At 39.9% G+C, this 15,515-nt stretch overlaps 1 protein-coding gene across 9 annotated transcripts in view; it reads left to right on the forward strand.

The window, feature by feature from the left end:
* The window catches only part of kidins220a (kinase D-interacting substrate 220a), a 54,433-nt gene that overhangs the window by 20,093 nt on the left and 18,825 nt on the right, over positions 1–15,515 (forward strand). The window contains exon 24 of one of the 9 annotated variants that reach the window (XM_054795927.1): positions 313–7,631. The exons of the other annotated variants lie outside the window; for them this stretch is intronic. Within the exon in view, the coding sequence (XP_054651902.1) occupies positions 313–508 (196 nt within the window). The 3' untranslated portion in view covers positions 509–7,631. Of the gene's footprint in view, positions 1–312; positions 7,632–15,515 lie in introns of those variants that run through there. 9 annotated transcript variants of the gene reach the window in all.

The raw sequence follows: 15,515 nt of genomic DNA on the forward strand, positions 1-15,515 counted from the left end.
GCTGTGAGGCAGGAGAGAGAGGAAAAAAAGAAAGAATAATCTGACACCACACTGCCACAATGATTGACAGCATGCAACAGAATAGGAGAATAAAATGTCAGAATTCACCCATTCAGCTGTCAGTCCGTTGTGGTAATGTAATGGTACAGCTGCTACGTTTTACGGCAAAGTGCGCTGGTTCGATCAGTTTTTGTAATCCTCAGAATTTATTTTGCAGTAAAGGTAATTTATTGAAGTATTTGTTTCCCATGTTATTTGTATTACTCCATAACATTCCATCCATCCATTTTCTATGTCGCTTATCCTCACTAGGATCGTGGGTGTGCTGGAGCCTATCCTAGCTGACCTCGGGCGAGAGGCAGGGTACTGGTCGCCAGTCAATCGCAGGGCACATATAGACAAACAACCATTCACACAACCATTCACTCTCACTCTCATACCTGTGGACAATTTAGAGTCGCCATGTTTTTGGAATGTGGGAGGAAACCGGAGTACCCGAGAATATTGAGATTCTTATTGTATTAAATTATCAGGAACATACAACATACAACAGATGAATTTCCCTGCTGTGGGATTAATAAAGTACTACTATACTATACTATACTATGCTTGCACATTGGACAGCCATAACATTGATATTTGACTTTTGTGTATTAATATAATCTTGACAAATTTAAGATTAACATGCTTGTTGCCACATAAACTACATTAATCACTGCTGCCATTAAAAGGCATGTCTCGATATTCTTAGTTAAATCCAGAAGGTACAATCCCTTTGACTTTTGTCACTGACATAAAACACGTGGACCAGCAGATGGCAGTAGATCATTTTCATTTCCAGCACCCGTCCAAATTGTAATTAGTGCCACAGCTCCTTGCTCCTCATTTTGTATTTTTTTTCATTATGCATGCGTCAAATTATGACTCTATTACAGTATGCGAGCTAGATTAATGACTTGACATGATTTCTTAGAAGCGGTCAAATTAGTCTCAGATGTCTTTGTTGGAGCAGCAAAGGAAGGAGCAGTGTTGTTGTGCTATGTGTGCACACCACGGCGGTGACATCTTTGTGTTTGTGCGGCCACAGATGCTCTTAGGCGGAGGTTGTCGCTGGGTTTGGCCGCTGTTGTTCATCAGTCGCTGGCCTTTAAAGGTTGCACTCTGTCACAATACACTAGCGCCTACGACTCCTGCGGCAGGGAAGTGTCGCACACGATTACAGTCAGCTGCTCAGCCAACTAGATTCAACAGACAGGCCTCCTCCAACCATCGAGAACCACTTCCTCATTAGATCAGCTCTTTTTTATTTGTTTTTTCAAAAACATCACTTTTCGCTTCAAGTGTGAACAAGAAGATGACAGCATCCGATGCATTTTGTCAGATAACGTATTTTTGTGGGAATGATGATTTCTGTCTGTGTGGTGATGTTATCAAGGAAAGTAAACACGACATGCTTGTGAGAAAAAGACGACCATGAAATATTTGGACATTGACCATCCAAGAAGAAGCTGCCATTTAACAAGGCGTGGGTGTGCTCATTAGGCCTAATGTAACCATCTTCCTGTTTCTGACCAGCAGCGTTGTCTGTCTTCTTCATCTTCCTCCTCACTGGCTGTCTTTCCAAATGGCTGCTCTGTCTCACTGTTGGCCAAAATGACGTTAATGATGATGACATCGCTAAACAGGCCTTGCCTTGGGGCCTTATCTTATGTACAAATCTTCCATTGATAAGACTCAGGTCTTGGCGTGTGGATCTTTTTTGCAAGGCTGTTCAGATTCTTTTACTGGAGTATAACACATAAGAACACACACATTGCGTAGTATAATACCTACAATCTCAGTAACACACTTTGCAGTGGACTTTAGAAACATATTTAAAAAAATGCAGCAACATGGCAATATTGTTAAGGATATCATTAAGGATAAGAGAAAAATGAGGTAATGAGTGTCCCATCTTTTTGTACTGTATATATACAGTATATATATATATAATCTAAGCAAATATGGCAAATCTGTGGTGCAGGCTGGCTTAACTTACTATCTATACTGATTTTGATGGTCCCCCATTTATCGATCTGTTTATCTATAGCAGGGGTCACCAGCGTGGTGCCCGCGGGCACCAGGTAGCCCCCCACGACCACATGAGGCGCCCGCAAGCCTGCTTTTCATTCAGGTTTTCAGTTAATAATGAAAGAACAGTAGAAAGAAATGCATTCTGAAATACAAAATGTGAGTTGTGGACACCAGATTTTGTTAATGTTCTGGTAAAACAAGCATATTCGCTTTGTTTGGGTTTAAAATAAGCTCTGAAAATAAATGTTACAAAAATGAGTAGCTCTTGGCCATTTTCATTTTGCAAAAGTAGCTCTCACAAGGAAAAACGTTGGTGACCCCTGATCTACAGTGAAAGGTCAAAAGTCGAACACAATTCTGTAACGCTGGTTGCCAAGTTGTAGTAATGTCAAAACAAGTTTTCCCACGGGAAATAATGTAAAAAATTGTGGTTCCACAATAAAGTAAAACTACTCAGTCATGTAATGGAGAGAGTGGCAGGAAGTTTTTTGCAGACCAAGACTGGCCCTTATAGGTATTTAATATGTACGGCCGTCCCTCGTTTATTGCGGTTAATTGGTTCCAGACCCAAGCTCGATAAGTGAATTTCTGCGAAATAGAATTCAGTTATTAATAAACTGAATATTTCCATAGTTACAGCATAGAGAACCTGTTAATGACTTTCTAAACACTGTTTTTACCATTATTAGAGCCCTGTAGACATGAAACAACACCCCTCTAGTCACCTTTACACTCCTATTATTCTTTGTTTACACCGTGTTGCGTAACACTAATGCGCAGGCAACGGGATCACTGCAAGGACATAAGAGACAGCCGCTGCACATAGCATATAGGAAGCTACCAAGCTAACTAATTAGCCTCCAATTTTTTTTATTTAAAGTTAAGAAAGTGTTTCAAATGGAGTGTGGAAAAATGATAAAGTAAGAAGCCAAAAACATGACACTTCCACACGGTATTTTTCACTCTATCATGTCGGACATGCCATGGCTGACTTCATGCAGTGTTAAGGAATTGTAATCTAAGGCCTAGGTTCCCAAAGTGGGGTACGCCAATTGTCATTGGGGATACGTGAATAAAAATGAAAAACAGTTAGCGCCTAACACTCACAATTGCGAGCGCTCCTGAATGCCTCATAGCATAAAGCGCACCGCCATAGCACAAACAAGGATGGCGACAGGGCACGAAGTTCTTATTTGCTCTGTGTGAGTTATATGAATAAGTAAGTACGTTTGATGATGATGGTGTGGATTAAGATTGTTTAATCTTGAGGGTTTAATTTATAGCTGCTTGTATGTATTTTTGTAGTTTGGATCCTGCTTTTTCATGTTTGTTCAATTAATATCCAGGTTTAAATGATAGCGATTGCAAGTGAACAAAAGTGAAACTCAAGTTCAACCCATTCAAAGGGAAGGATCCCAACATTGGCTGAAGTAAAAGATATGTAGGACGTCTTTCAGTGTTTTTTGGCTAATAATAGGCCATAGTCAAACATGAAACAGCGATCATTTTTTAATTAATTACTTTTATATCATCAAACCATGATGTAGCAAGGGACCACTCCATTCCTTGTATTATGAAATGATATTTTAATAGGTTTGCGATATTGGATCATTTTATTGTATTGCTCATACTAGTAGGCTGACACTTCTATGTTTCAGTGAGTTCTATTTCTGATTTTACGTTTAGCATCACCCTTTTCCTGTTTGCCATCACAAAAAAAGCCAAATAAAAATAAATAGAATTACTCAAGTAATAGTTTGTGCCTGTGCCAAAAATTGCACAGTTTGGCTTTCAGGATGTCTTTTAATGCGGTAGCCGACTGTTTTAAGTATTGTGGAGGACTTTCTGGAAAACATTCTTATTCTTCTTGATCATTTAATATAATTAAACAACAGCCATTTCTTTAAAGCAACCATAATTGTCTGCTCTTGCATTATTATAATATGAAAAATATCCTTAAATAAAACATAAAAAAACGTTCATGTGATTAATTGCAAGTTAACTATGAAAATCTTGCGATTAATCACAACTGGAACTTTTCATGGGTTGAAAATGGTCCAAAATACTTTTAGCATGAATGTCATGTCAAACCGTAGTTGTTTTGGCGAGTGTAACACACCACAGAGACAGTAATTATTGTCAAATCACAGTTACTAGCGATATATACGGCTGTACAAGTATACGCGCACATTTTGGAGCACAGCACTGGGCTAGTTCAGCGTTCTTACACAGCAATACTGCACTTCCCCAGAGCGATAATAAGTGAATATATTAGTGGTGAAGTGAACGTGGGGGTGAGTCAGCCCTTATAGGTCAACTGTCGCCCTGCATCTCAGTCACAAGGGAGCCGAATTTTCCTCGCCTTCTCCTCTTCATCTAATAAGCTTGTGAGCAGAGCATCGCCATTTTGTAAATCACAGAAATGATAAAAGAGGTTATCTTTAGTCACTATTGAGATTAGATGAAAAGAATGCAGGTTTAATCCTCGTCAGGTGATGTTAAGATTCAGTACTTCAATATGAATTCATCCGTACAAGCAATAATATTGTAAACACGCATCCACTCAGTGATATGTGTGATATCCCAGGGTGTTACAATAATACAATCTAATTAAATACAATTGAAAGCTGTTTTTGAGTAATAGCAAAGATCCGTATGGCTGTGTAGCGTCAGTTATGGATGCAGTGAGAAACGTTCAGCACTAATTCTTGTAGCGGGCGTAGACCAGCACAGCCTCTCTAATCTGATGGAGAATGTGCAATCGGTTTATAACCTCAGCAATTTGACATCATTAACGGTAGAATGAGGGGGAAAAGGCTGCACAAACTTGATGGAAGGTAGCAGCAAAGATGTCTTTGGGAGATTTTGGCCCACACACACAAAGAATGCTGATTCAAAAAAAAAAAAAAAAAGTTCTGTACAGGAAATAACAAATTAAACTTCAAGCAATGAGCCAGCGCTCGCGGTCCGTCCGGCACACCGCCACTGACAATTGAAATTAAGCTTGGAGTGTTTTTTGGAGCAGCCGTCCCATTAGCATTCCTATTTGTATTGCCGTTTTGTCTGATCACACACTAATTGAATTTGAGCTCGCAGCCTTGTGACTATCATATTCACCGCTCCTGTGTGTCTTCATCCTCCACGTTCTCTCAGGGGTCTGTTTTTCTCCAGGTTTGGCGGCCATTAGAGCCTTAATGACAACAAGCTAACTAGCCTCTCTCAACGCTTCATGGTTATTGCTCCAACGCAGGCTGCCGCTTCTAAAAGACCATTAATACACCTTTCCTGTTGATTTCCTTCATGTAGTTTAGAGTCATTACATTACATTTAGCCATTTAGTCCTCATGTAGATTAATTTAGTGTGACTGAGGAAAGCACAGCTACTGGATTTTCCTTAAGATTCAAGGTTGTTAAAACGTCTTACTCAGTGGTTCTCAAACTTTTCACTGTCCCCTTCAGATATTTGAGTCGAAGCTAAGTAGCCCCTACTTCTGCACACTTATCAGTGTCTGGAAGCACACACAAAATTATCTTCAATCTGAATTATTTCTCACCTGTTTGGTTGATTTATTTAATTAACTATCGTCATTTTCATTGAGCAAAAGCAGTACTTTTTTCTTTACAGAGGGTATATCCCTCCCTAGTTGCAATTGCTGTGTTTCAGATTGATTTTGCACCCAGGCTCACACAGTACAAACTACAAGAAGGTGTTCAAATCAAGTACACGGTCACGGTGCTACGAAAGAAAAGACACACCAAGTAACACATGTGGAACACTGGCTTGACTGGTGTCTCCGAAGTACACATTTGTTTGAGCATCCATCCCGATTACTCGATAGACTGCCATAGGCGTCAGTCAGTCATCGAGATTACTATACTTACTGTGCGAGAGGAGATTTACCGAATTACTGAATTTGCTCACCACTAAATGGTATTGCACAAACCAATGTGTAATATGTGGCGATGGAGGAACGCTCCTGACTGCTTGTCAAAAATAACGCGTTAACGGCGGTATCTAATTTATTTAATTAATTTTTATTGGAATTAATGCATGCGTTGTTTTATAACTTTATTCTGACCTGAACACATCAACAATTCCAGCAGCATGTACTGTATGTATCCATAACGCACACATTTATCCATTCACCCTGGGAACAAAACACTTCCTCTTCCTCAAGGTGCATTTACGAACACTCTGAATTCCTAACATCACAACAACATCTTTATTATGTGTGTATGTGCGGTCTAAACAGAAAGACGAACAAAAACAATACTTGGCTATTCCGATTAGCAGTCAAGTATGCTCGGAAAGCCCAGAAAATACTCAAACCATGTGAATTCAACTTAAATTGCGCGGTGTCTTTGAATGCAACCACTCATTGTAACACGGTTTATGTGTGATTCTTGCGTTCTGCTACTATTAAAGAGACTAGTGTTTAAATAGATATTTAGACATGTGTGGTGTCTTTTAATTGTAGCATTTTCAGTTAATTTGGAGATGTTAATACATACAAATATACGTAATCCTGTGCTGTCGTATTCCTTTCTGTTAATACCATGCAGTAAAAATGGCAATAGTTGGGAATGTTGATTAATCATGATAAATTAATTTGATAACTGTGATTAATCTGATTAAAAATTGTAATCATTTGACAGCCCTGAAATTTTTTTTACGTACCCTCATGACAATTGGCGTAACCCACTTTGGGAAGCTAGACTTCTTCATGAGTCATTTTTCCAGTGCTGTGGGAATTCCAAAAGAAAAACATAATTTACATTATTATTATTTTGACTCACCTAATTCAGCATTAATTGGATGAGTCACTCTTATGTAATCGGTCTGAACAACCACCTTATTTTATAAACCGATAATATGTTACAGGCACCGAGTCACTCCACTGCTGCCACACACACACACACACACGCACAAAAGCAGTATCAACTATCTTCTCAAGCCTGCTTCTATATCATTAGTGTTAAAACAGTTTACATGATTCTATGGAAAATAATGGTAAGAAGTAAAGAATCACAGTAGAGCATAAAATGCCGCCAAGGTGAAAAGATTGTGGTCTACATAACAACACAGAGATTCCTGGCAGTAGAAACAGTCTAATTCACATTGTTGCATGTATAAGTAAGAAAGCACTGCTCTGCACTCTGCACCCTGTTATTGGAGCCAGACCCTTGTAAGTGCTGTACATGTGAAAAGAATCATTGTATTTAATTCTCATTTTTTTGTTGTCAAATCTATGTAAAACATGTACAAATATGTAAAAACAGTGCTTCTAATTACTGTATTGAGCCAAATATAACACGGCCATGCATGTAAAACGACCATAATTTTAAGACCATAATAGACAAAAAAAATTAAAAATTAAATGAAATAACAACTGATAGATTATAATAATTGATCACAGCAATTGCTCGACAGTTTGATAACTCCGCTTCATTGACAACCATTATCCCAAAATTAGCATCATAACTCCTCTGTTGTTTGCTAACTTGCCCCTACCTTTGAGACAATCTCTGCATCACGGCTGAATCCCTCCAGGTTACTTGTGTGTGTGTGTGTGTGTGTGTGTGTGTGTGTCTGACTTGCTGGGGGGGAAAAGCGTTTGTATGTATGAATGTATGTATGTGTTTGCATGTGTGAATCTGCAGACCCTGAATATGACGACTTGTCTTTTTTTTTTTTTTTTTTTACAGAAAAAAAGTGTCAATACTGTAAATCTTCCAACTTGACTTGTTTGACGCCCCATTTGCAACCCCACTTATGATACATGAGGAGATTAAGGTGGATAGTTAATTTGCTGCCTATCTACAGCACATTAAACTGATGAGCAAACATGCTCATTTTAAATCAGGCCCATTAAATAGTGCTGCGATCCGAGCAGCCAGTTTTCCCCGTGACTCGTCGCTACAGACGTCCACTTGTGTCCGTTCCACAGCAAATGACAGCCTGCCAGCTCCTGTCAATCAAACGAGCTAGCTGTCATGCCCTTGGAGCTGACTGAGTTCCTCAAAAAGTTCCTCAAGTGTCCTTAAGGATAGTTTTTCTTCACTTGAATAATATATATTATTTTTTTAGACTATGTCAATGACTGATGATTAAGTAACATTTGTCAAAAATTGGCTGGACGTGATGACTCCAAGAGCCAACCAGGGTTTGAGATGCACTTGTAAACACAGGGGAGCAAACAGTGACAGACCGTCATGCAAATTAAAATTGGGCAACATGGTCACCCCTGTACCTCCCAGCACACACTCAAACTAAATTATTTACTTTGCAAGCTGTAGCCTCAAATGTTCAAAAAAAAGGTGAAAAAGTTTCTACATTTCATCAATGTATTTGGACCCAATGAAGTACGAGGGTGGTTTCAGTTGTCCCCACAGTGAGTTTATTCTTGGACGACTAGGAAAAAAAGCGCCACTGGTCCATTGAGCAGGTTCCTGCTCTGCTCTGACATCTGGTGCCCTGTCTGTGCCAGGATGCCCCTGCTGCACTCTGAAGTGGGTTTCTGGCGCTGCACCTGAATCTTCTGATGATTACACTAACCCACATACACACAAACCTAATAGATGCTGCACACTTGACCACATGTTCACACCCAAGTTGGAGTAAAAGTGCACACGCGCAAACTCTCTTTGCCAATGCAATTGAACATATGTCCTCATCAAGTCACACCTAAATCTGGTGCTTGTGGTTCTTACAGCGCATACACACACATACACGTTCTCTCACCAGTTACAACAACATATGTCACCCCCCCCCAAATCCTTAGAGAATCCATGTAATTAATCAGACCCTGAGATGCTGGTTTCGTGGAACAAACAAGCACATTCACACAGTGAAGGAAGCGGAACACTGCAAACAAAACTGCAGTCAAGTGAGGTTAAGGACAGGAGCCGAGAGCCTGGATTGACCACAGACATTGCAGGCTAAATTATGAAACACTGTTGTATTCACCTTGTTGTTAGATGCATCAACGCTATCTTGCACTTTTTCTCACTGAGTGAGGTTTTTGATCTGCAGTAGTGGGGGTGACTTTTCGGTATGTCTCTGGTTCCAGCACACACGGACATATAACAGTTTAACTATATTTCACATAAATGACTGGCACTCACTACCAAAGTACCTAAATTTGGCATTTTGACATTTGTTGAGCAGTATTTTTAACTCCGCATCACGACATCACTTCTAAAGGCTTCTTCATTGCAATTTAGTTGTGTTTATTTTGCAAATACTCATGTGAAATCAATGCAAAAAAACAATCGCAAACTACTATGTACATTGGACTGTAAGGACAACTACAATCAGTTCCAGAGGATCAACTTCTTCGTATTTTGAAACATTTCTCCCATAGGAAGTAGTGGAAATAAAAAGGCAAACTTTTGGCATCGCAAAATCTGTTTTAAATCATGCTTTGTATTTTGTCATACAAGTGTAAAATTAAGTGAACCACCATTTGCAAAATGGAAACTCTATTAGCTTTAATTAAAAAGACAACTGCGTAATGACAGATGTAATGCTTTACGTGTTTGCGTTAGATGTCAGCTTTTTCAAACGTCACGAAAGGTGTAAAAAAGAAGCTAACCACTTTTAATAGTAAAGAGCAGTAGAACCTTGGTTTGCATCTTTAATTCGTTCCAGAAGGTGCAACTTTTTTCAATTTTTTTAATGAATTTTTCCCACAAGAAATAATGTAAATCCAATTAATCCGTTCCAGAAAGACAAATGCATTAACACAAAACAGGTTTTTATAGTTTTACAAGTAATAGTTTTACATGCAGAAAACAATTCCAAATCTGTATAAATACATATAAATGATCAACGAAAGGGATAAATGAACATTTAAAGTACGGCTGGGTGATACTATTAATATATCAATATTTCTTTTTAGCACGATATATGTATCGTTCATATCGATATAAATTGGATTTGCCCTGTAACTCTTGGTATCTTGACGCGGAGGTCTCACTCGTCACTCTACACTGCTCTTGCCCTGCCCTCCGTGCATGAAGGAGGCGGGAGGAGGGGCGGAGCAGAAGTCCCACCAGAAGGAAGGGACGGCGTCTGCGGTGGAAGAACTGCCCAGAAGGGAAACTGCAGTGGCTCAGTCATTTGGAGGTACTTCGGATTCAGAGCATCCAAAGAGCAAAAAAAAAATGGACTGTCGAGTGCAGAAACACTACAAATCTTTTTCACCACCTTAAAACGTGGGACAAACTCCAATACGAGCAATGTGTGAAGCTGCGCACTGAAACAGCCCCGGCTACACAACGCTACAAAACTGCTGCCGCAACACAAAGCTCACAGCTTGCTTCTTTTTTCTGTTGCATTCCTCATGAAAGGAAAAGTGCAAAGTGTGCTATAACTAAAGCGGTGTCCTATCTCATTGCTAAAGATATTTGCTTAAAAAACCTGCTAAAACAATGGACTCGCGATGTCTAGCGAGCTTCCCAGTCGCAATTATTTTGCACGAGAAGCTCTACCACAAATGTACAGTACAAGGAAGTCAGACAGTTCCTAAGCCTGATACAGTTGACAGGTTGGTGTTCCTGGCACAAAATAAGGATGTGCTTATGTCTTCTAAAAATGTTTACCTAAAAAGTGCTACTGTTCAATTCAAAGTGTTTTTGAGTTGCTGCTAACATTTTAAAAAACTGGGCACTCCTTCATATTTTCTTCTTTTGTGCTTTTGTTATTAGCTGAGGATTTGAACATAAGTAATGGCTTGTTATAAAGAAGGCTGAAGATTGTTTTACTTTTTGTATATAAAAAAAAATAGAATGGCCTACTTTATTCTAGTGTCTGTTTTTAGATTTTTTAAATGTGCATCTTGCATGTAGCTTTAAAATACAAACAAAACATCCTCAACTTGACACGTATAGTTGGCTTTGCCTTTGTCTGAAAATATGGCGATATATATCGTATATCCATATTCAACCTAAATATGTCACCCAGCTCTAATTTAAGGTTACTTTTACCTTCATTGAAGACATGATTCTTGACGGGACTGAAGTCAGGAAGGTGGTGGTGGTTGGTCTTGTTGCTATTGTGCCTTTGGGAACAGTCACATCTTCAGTTAAGGTAAAAGTAACCTTAAATCTTCATTTATCCTTTTTATTCATCATTTATATGCATTTTGTATTGTTTATATGCATGTAAAACTATAACTATAAAACTATAAAAACGTGTTTTTGAGAGTCAACCTCTGATGACACCATAGACAGGCGACTTACAGTAACTTCCGATTCTGCTTGCATTTTGATTAGCTAGCTAATAGGATGCTAACAAGGAAGGATGTTTTGTTTTAGAAAATACATTAAGACCACAGTTGGACTCACAGTGTGTTAATGACACGACAGGTCGCGCACCTTATTGTACGCTAACTGGAGAATGTATGCAAGCCAAGGCAAAATTGTGGTGTAAATTTTTGTCGTTCGATGTTCCACCGTATTAAAACAATAAAATAATAAAACTGCCTGCCGTAAGTTAATAAGTTTTGCTAAAAAGCCGAAGAAAAAGCAAAATGACAGCGTTAACAGATTTTTGTGTGTATATTGAGACAAATTTTTCACGAAAAGTTTTTGTGAAACTTTGTGCAACGTTTTTCAATATGGTATATACTGAATTCTCCTTTGTCTATACAGCCATATACATTCAGTACACAGCGAGCCAGCAATGTGTATTTTCCAATTAATGATAAAAAGTAGTTTTTAAAAAGTCATGTTTTACTGATAGCCAAACACTTCCCGGACACTTCAAAACTTTTTTTTTTGTTGTTAATCGCTCTGAGAATGAATTGTAGGCTTGCAATTCAGTCTTAATTAGAGAGACTCTTATCTCAAGTGCTGAAACATTGAGATGACATTTTCTTCATTCAGGATTACTTTAATTATTGTAATTTGGTTGCAATTATGTGCTGGGATAAAAGTGCCGCTCCAACGCTCTTGTGGGTGATTCCCTTTATGTGAAACCCTTTAATAAGATTTAAAATATCTAGCTGTGGGGGGAAGTGGTGCGGACCCTTCTCTGTTGTTTTCTTTGCATGAAAAGTTTCTCAGCTTTTGCTGTCCTCAAATGAAAGGTCAGTATCTAAACTTAGTCTAAACGAATAGTTGTTGTGCTTGAGAATACCCCACTGGTGCTCAATTGGGTTCAAGTCTGGGGGCATGCTATGCTCCGCAAGGCACATGTCTTCTTGGAGTTTGGGCTTGTTATCATGTTGGAAAACCGCCATGCGGCCCAGTTTTCCACGGGGATGATGCTCTTCCTCAGAATGCCTCAGTACATGTTGCAATTCATGTTTTCTCAGTGAACCACAGCTTCCCAATAGCACTCAGGCATCTCCAGACCATGACACTACCACCATCATGTTTGACTGTAGGCAAGACACAACTATCTTGCTACTCACTTGTGTTTTTATACAATAGTTGTGTGTTGGCTCATTTTCATTGGATAGTAAATCTACACTGCTGTCCAAGCTGCACACGGACGACTATAAAGTATATATAAAGTTTTGTAATAAAAATGGTTACTTACCTTTATAAGACACTGTATAGCAGTTGGCCATGTCTTGGGTGGATCCACTGCCTCAGGTGATGCTAAATGTTTTGCTATTGGACACACACAAAAAGTCCTGTGTTCCTCATACTCTTTTATGCAACAATAACAGCCCCCTTCTATTCATGCATGTTTGTATGTTTTGGTCAGACATTGTCATTCTTTCACGCCACTGGTGTTTGGCAGCATTGACTAATGCATGAATCAGCCACAGCCCCCTCACTCCACAACCACTGAGTACCCACTGGGCCGCTTAAAATGTGCAGCACAAACCAGGCCATCTACTGCTAAGTAACACAGGTGACACGGGAAGACGTTTGTGTGTGTCGCAAGTTTCTGTGTTTGTACACGCCAATAGAAAGAATTATTTTGCTTGAAAATCCTTAAAGCTAAATCCCTGTGCAAGTAAGCTGAGGTTGATGGATTAGTCTAATTGGTCTGAAACAAGAGAAACGCTTTGTTCCATTTTGAATCATTTCAAATGCAATAAAAGCCTCCTGTACACATCCCCTCATGGACCTCTGCTTTTTCACTTCCTCCTAAGGCATGGATCAACATTTAAATGTGACACAGATATTGCAAAAAGAGTGGCGATACTGCCTGATGTGATACTTCTGCAGAGTTGCTCATTATCACTGATATCGCTGCTCTCTTTTTGTGCTGGAACCCCTGGATGATTATGAATAGCAGTGCAGGGTTGTAAGAGGGTCAGAGATGACCTTTAAGCCCCATTGGCAGCAGTGAGCACACTTGCTAGTCTTCTTCTTAAATCAATCTCTTCAATGCAATCAATTATGCATATTTTTTGGTGGGTTCTCTCAGACTATTATTGATCTTACTAGAAATGTCAATTGTATGCTTCGGGAGCTTGATTTAATGAGTTTGCTATAGAATCATTTCAGTGGCACTGACCCCAACCCCAAGATATTGAGCAAGGTCTCTAACCTCACAAAGTATTTTCTGGATGAATTCTGACAGGCTCCAACAGGAGCTCATCCATTTTCACTTTCTATAGGTGTCTTAGCCATCTGTCTCAATCCTTTTGTCCACATTTGGCACCAAAAATGCCCTATTTTCCGTTGGCCAAACCATGTACCACCAGGTACTTTTTTTGGCTGTAGTGTTTCTTATACTCCACTGTCTCCACTTTGCTGCAGCAGTCTGTTTTCTTGAGGCCCTCAGTCTACTCTTGAATAGAAATTGGCCCTTCACTTCACTGCCAACAGCTATTCACTTAGAAGTAAACACGAGATCCTGACCTACTCCATTGTTGTACTTTGTTCAGACTGATGTGTTCAACGTGCCGTGGTTTGTAGCCGAGCTGGTGCTGTATGGTGAAAAGGCAGCATAACTAATATCAGGGGGGCGGCTCAGGCTCAGGTGGTAGAGTAGTTGTCTCCCAACCTGAAGGATGCGGGTTCGATCCTCCGTCCTCCAGTGAACGTGTCGAAGTGTCTTTGGGCAAGATACTGAACCACCACTTGCTCCTGATGCTGCGTCATCAGTAGGTAAATGTGCTAGCAGTGTCAAAGCCCTTTGAGTGGAGATGGAAAAGCGCTATACAAGTGAAAGACCATTTACCATTTACCATATCAGAATCCTGGCTTCTCAGGCATCCATGGACACCATCCAAAAAGGACAAAATGGGGATTTATCCTTCCCTGGCTCTATTGAGGAGGATCAGTCACGTGCCCTCTTTTTCTCCACTGTTGCTTTGAAAGGAGCTTTTGAATTGCTCATGTCATTGCACTGATCTATCAGATTTGTGTACTCAGGCAATATATGCCCTTTAACAGTCGTGATGAAATTCCACCAGCCGACTCAAGTGGCGATACCTTTGTTAAAAGTTAAGTATTTGGCTTCGCATTTGGCTGCACAACATTTTCCGCTTTCCCGGCTTGTTGTGTGTCCAATACTTGTTTGCTCATTGACATTCTCCCATCCTTATCTCTGATGCGCGGCCTCCTCATTGACCCAAGGATTACCGTTTCAGCGTGAGCTTAATTTTTCACAATAATGCTTCACTGTCGGGATTTTTTGGTGCATAAACAGACTTATCTTGTATGTATTGTTTTTCCATAGAGGAGCACATTTGTCTTCACTTTAGTGGGCTGCCCCTCTTAGCTCACCGGACTATTAGTCTGTTATATCTATCAAACAACCACATGCACCCTTATGAACTCTGCGGTGCAATTAGTGCCCTCCAATTGTGCATAAATCACTAAGCTGAGGTTGACTGTTTTTTGCTGTTTCTTAAACGGAGGGTTCAGTTAAGGTTCTTAAGAAGTACTGGAACCAGGAGGCTCCATTTCAGGGCTACACATGAGTTTAATCAACATTTCAACGAACCACGGCATCCTGAGTCCTGCTCACGAGAGGCTGCTCGCTCAGAAGGCGCTCTCTCGTTATCAGCCTGTTGTGTTTCCCATTAGCGTGGTTGCCTCTGTGGTTTGCGTATGGATGCACGGGTCCAGCTTAGTATAAGAGAGCTAAACACTGCCACAAATGTATATGGAAAGCAGACATCACCACAAGTCGAGAGTTGGCACAGTCATGACCAGAATGAAGAGAGCAATGTGTCCACATTACTTGAAGCATTTGATTCAAATGAACAAAATTTGCCAGGATTTTTGTGGAGACAAATAACACGGCGTCATCTCAAGTGAAAACATATTTATGTTTTGCCCGCTCTGACTTTAGGGTGGTAGAAGCCGTGCTGCTTTAGATGTAACATTAACCTTCTTAGAGCATCAAAGCAACAGCTTATTTTGTCCGTATGTCCACTGTTTTCCCAGAGTGGCCCTGTCTTGGTTCATCCACACACTTGGCAGACACACTACCAGGGGCTGTGACTCTGCCAGCCAGTGGAATGCAT

The sequence above is a fragment of the Dunckerocampus dactyliophorus genome, chromosome 13, assembly GCF_027744805.1.
Source record: "Dunckerocampus dactyliophorus isolate RoL2022-P2 chromosome 13, RoL_Ddac_1.1, whole genome shotgun sequence".
Lineage (NCBI taxonomy): Eukaryota > Metazoa > Chordata > Actinopteri > Syngnathiformes > Syngnathidae > Dunckerocampus > Dunckerocampus dactyliophorus.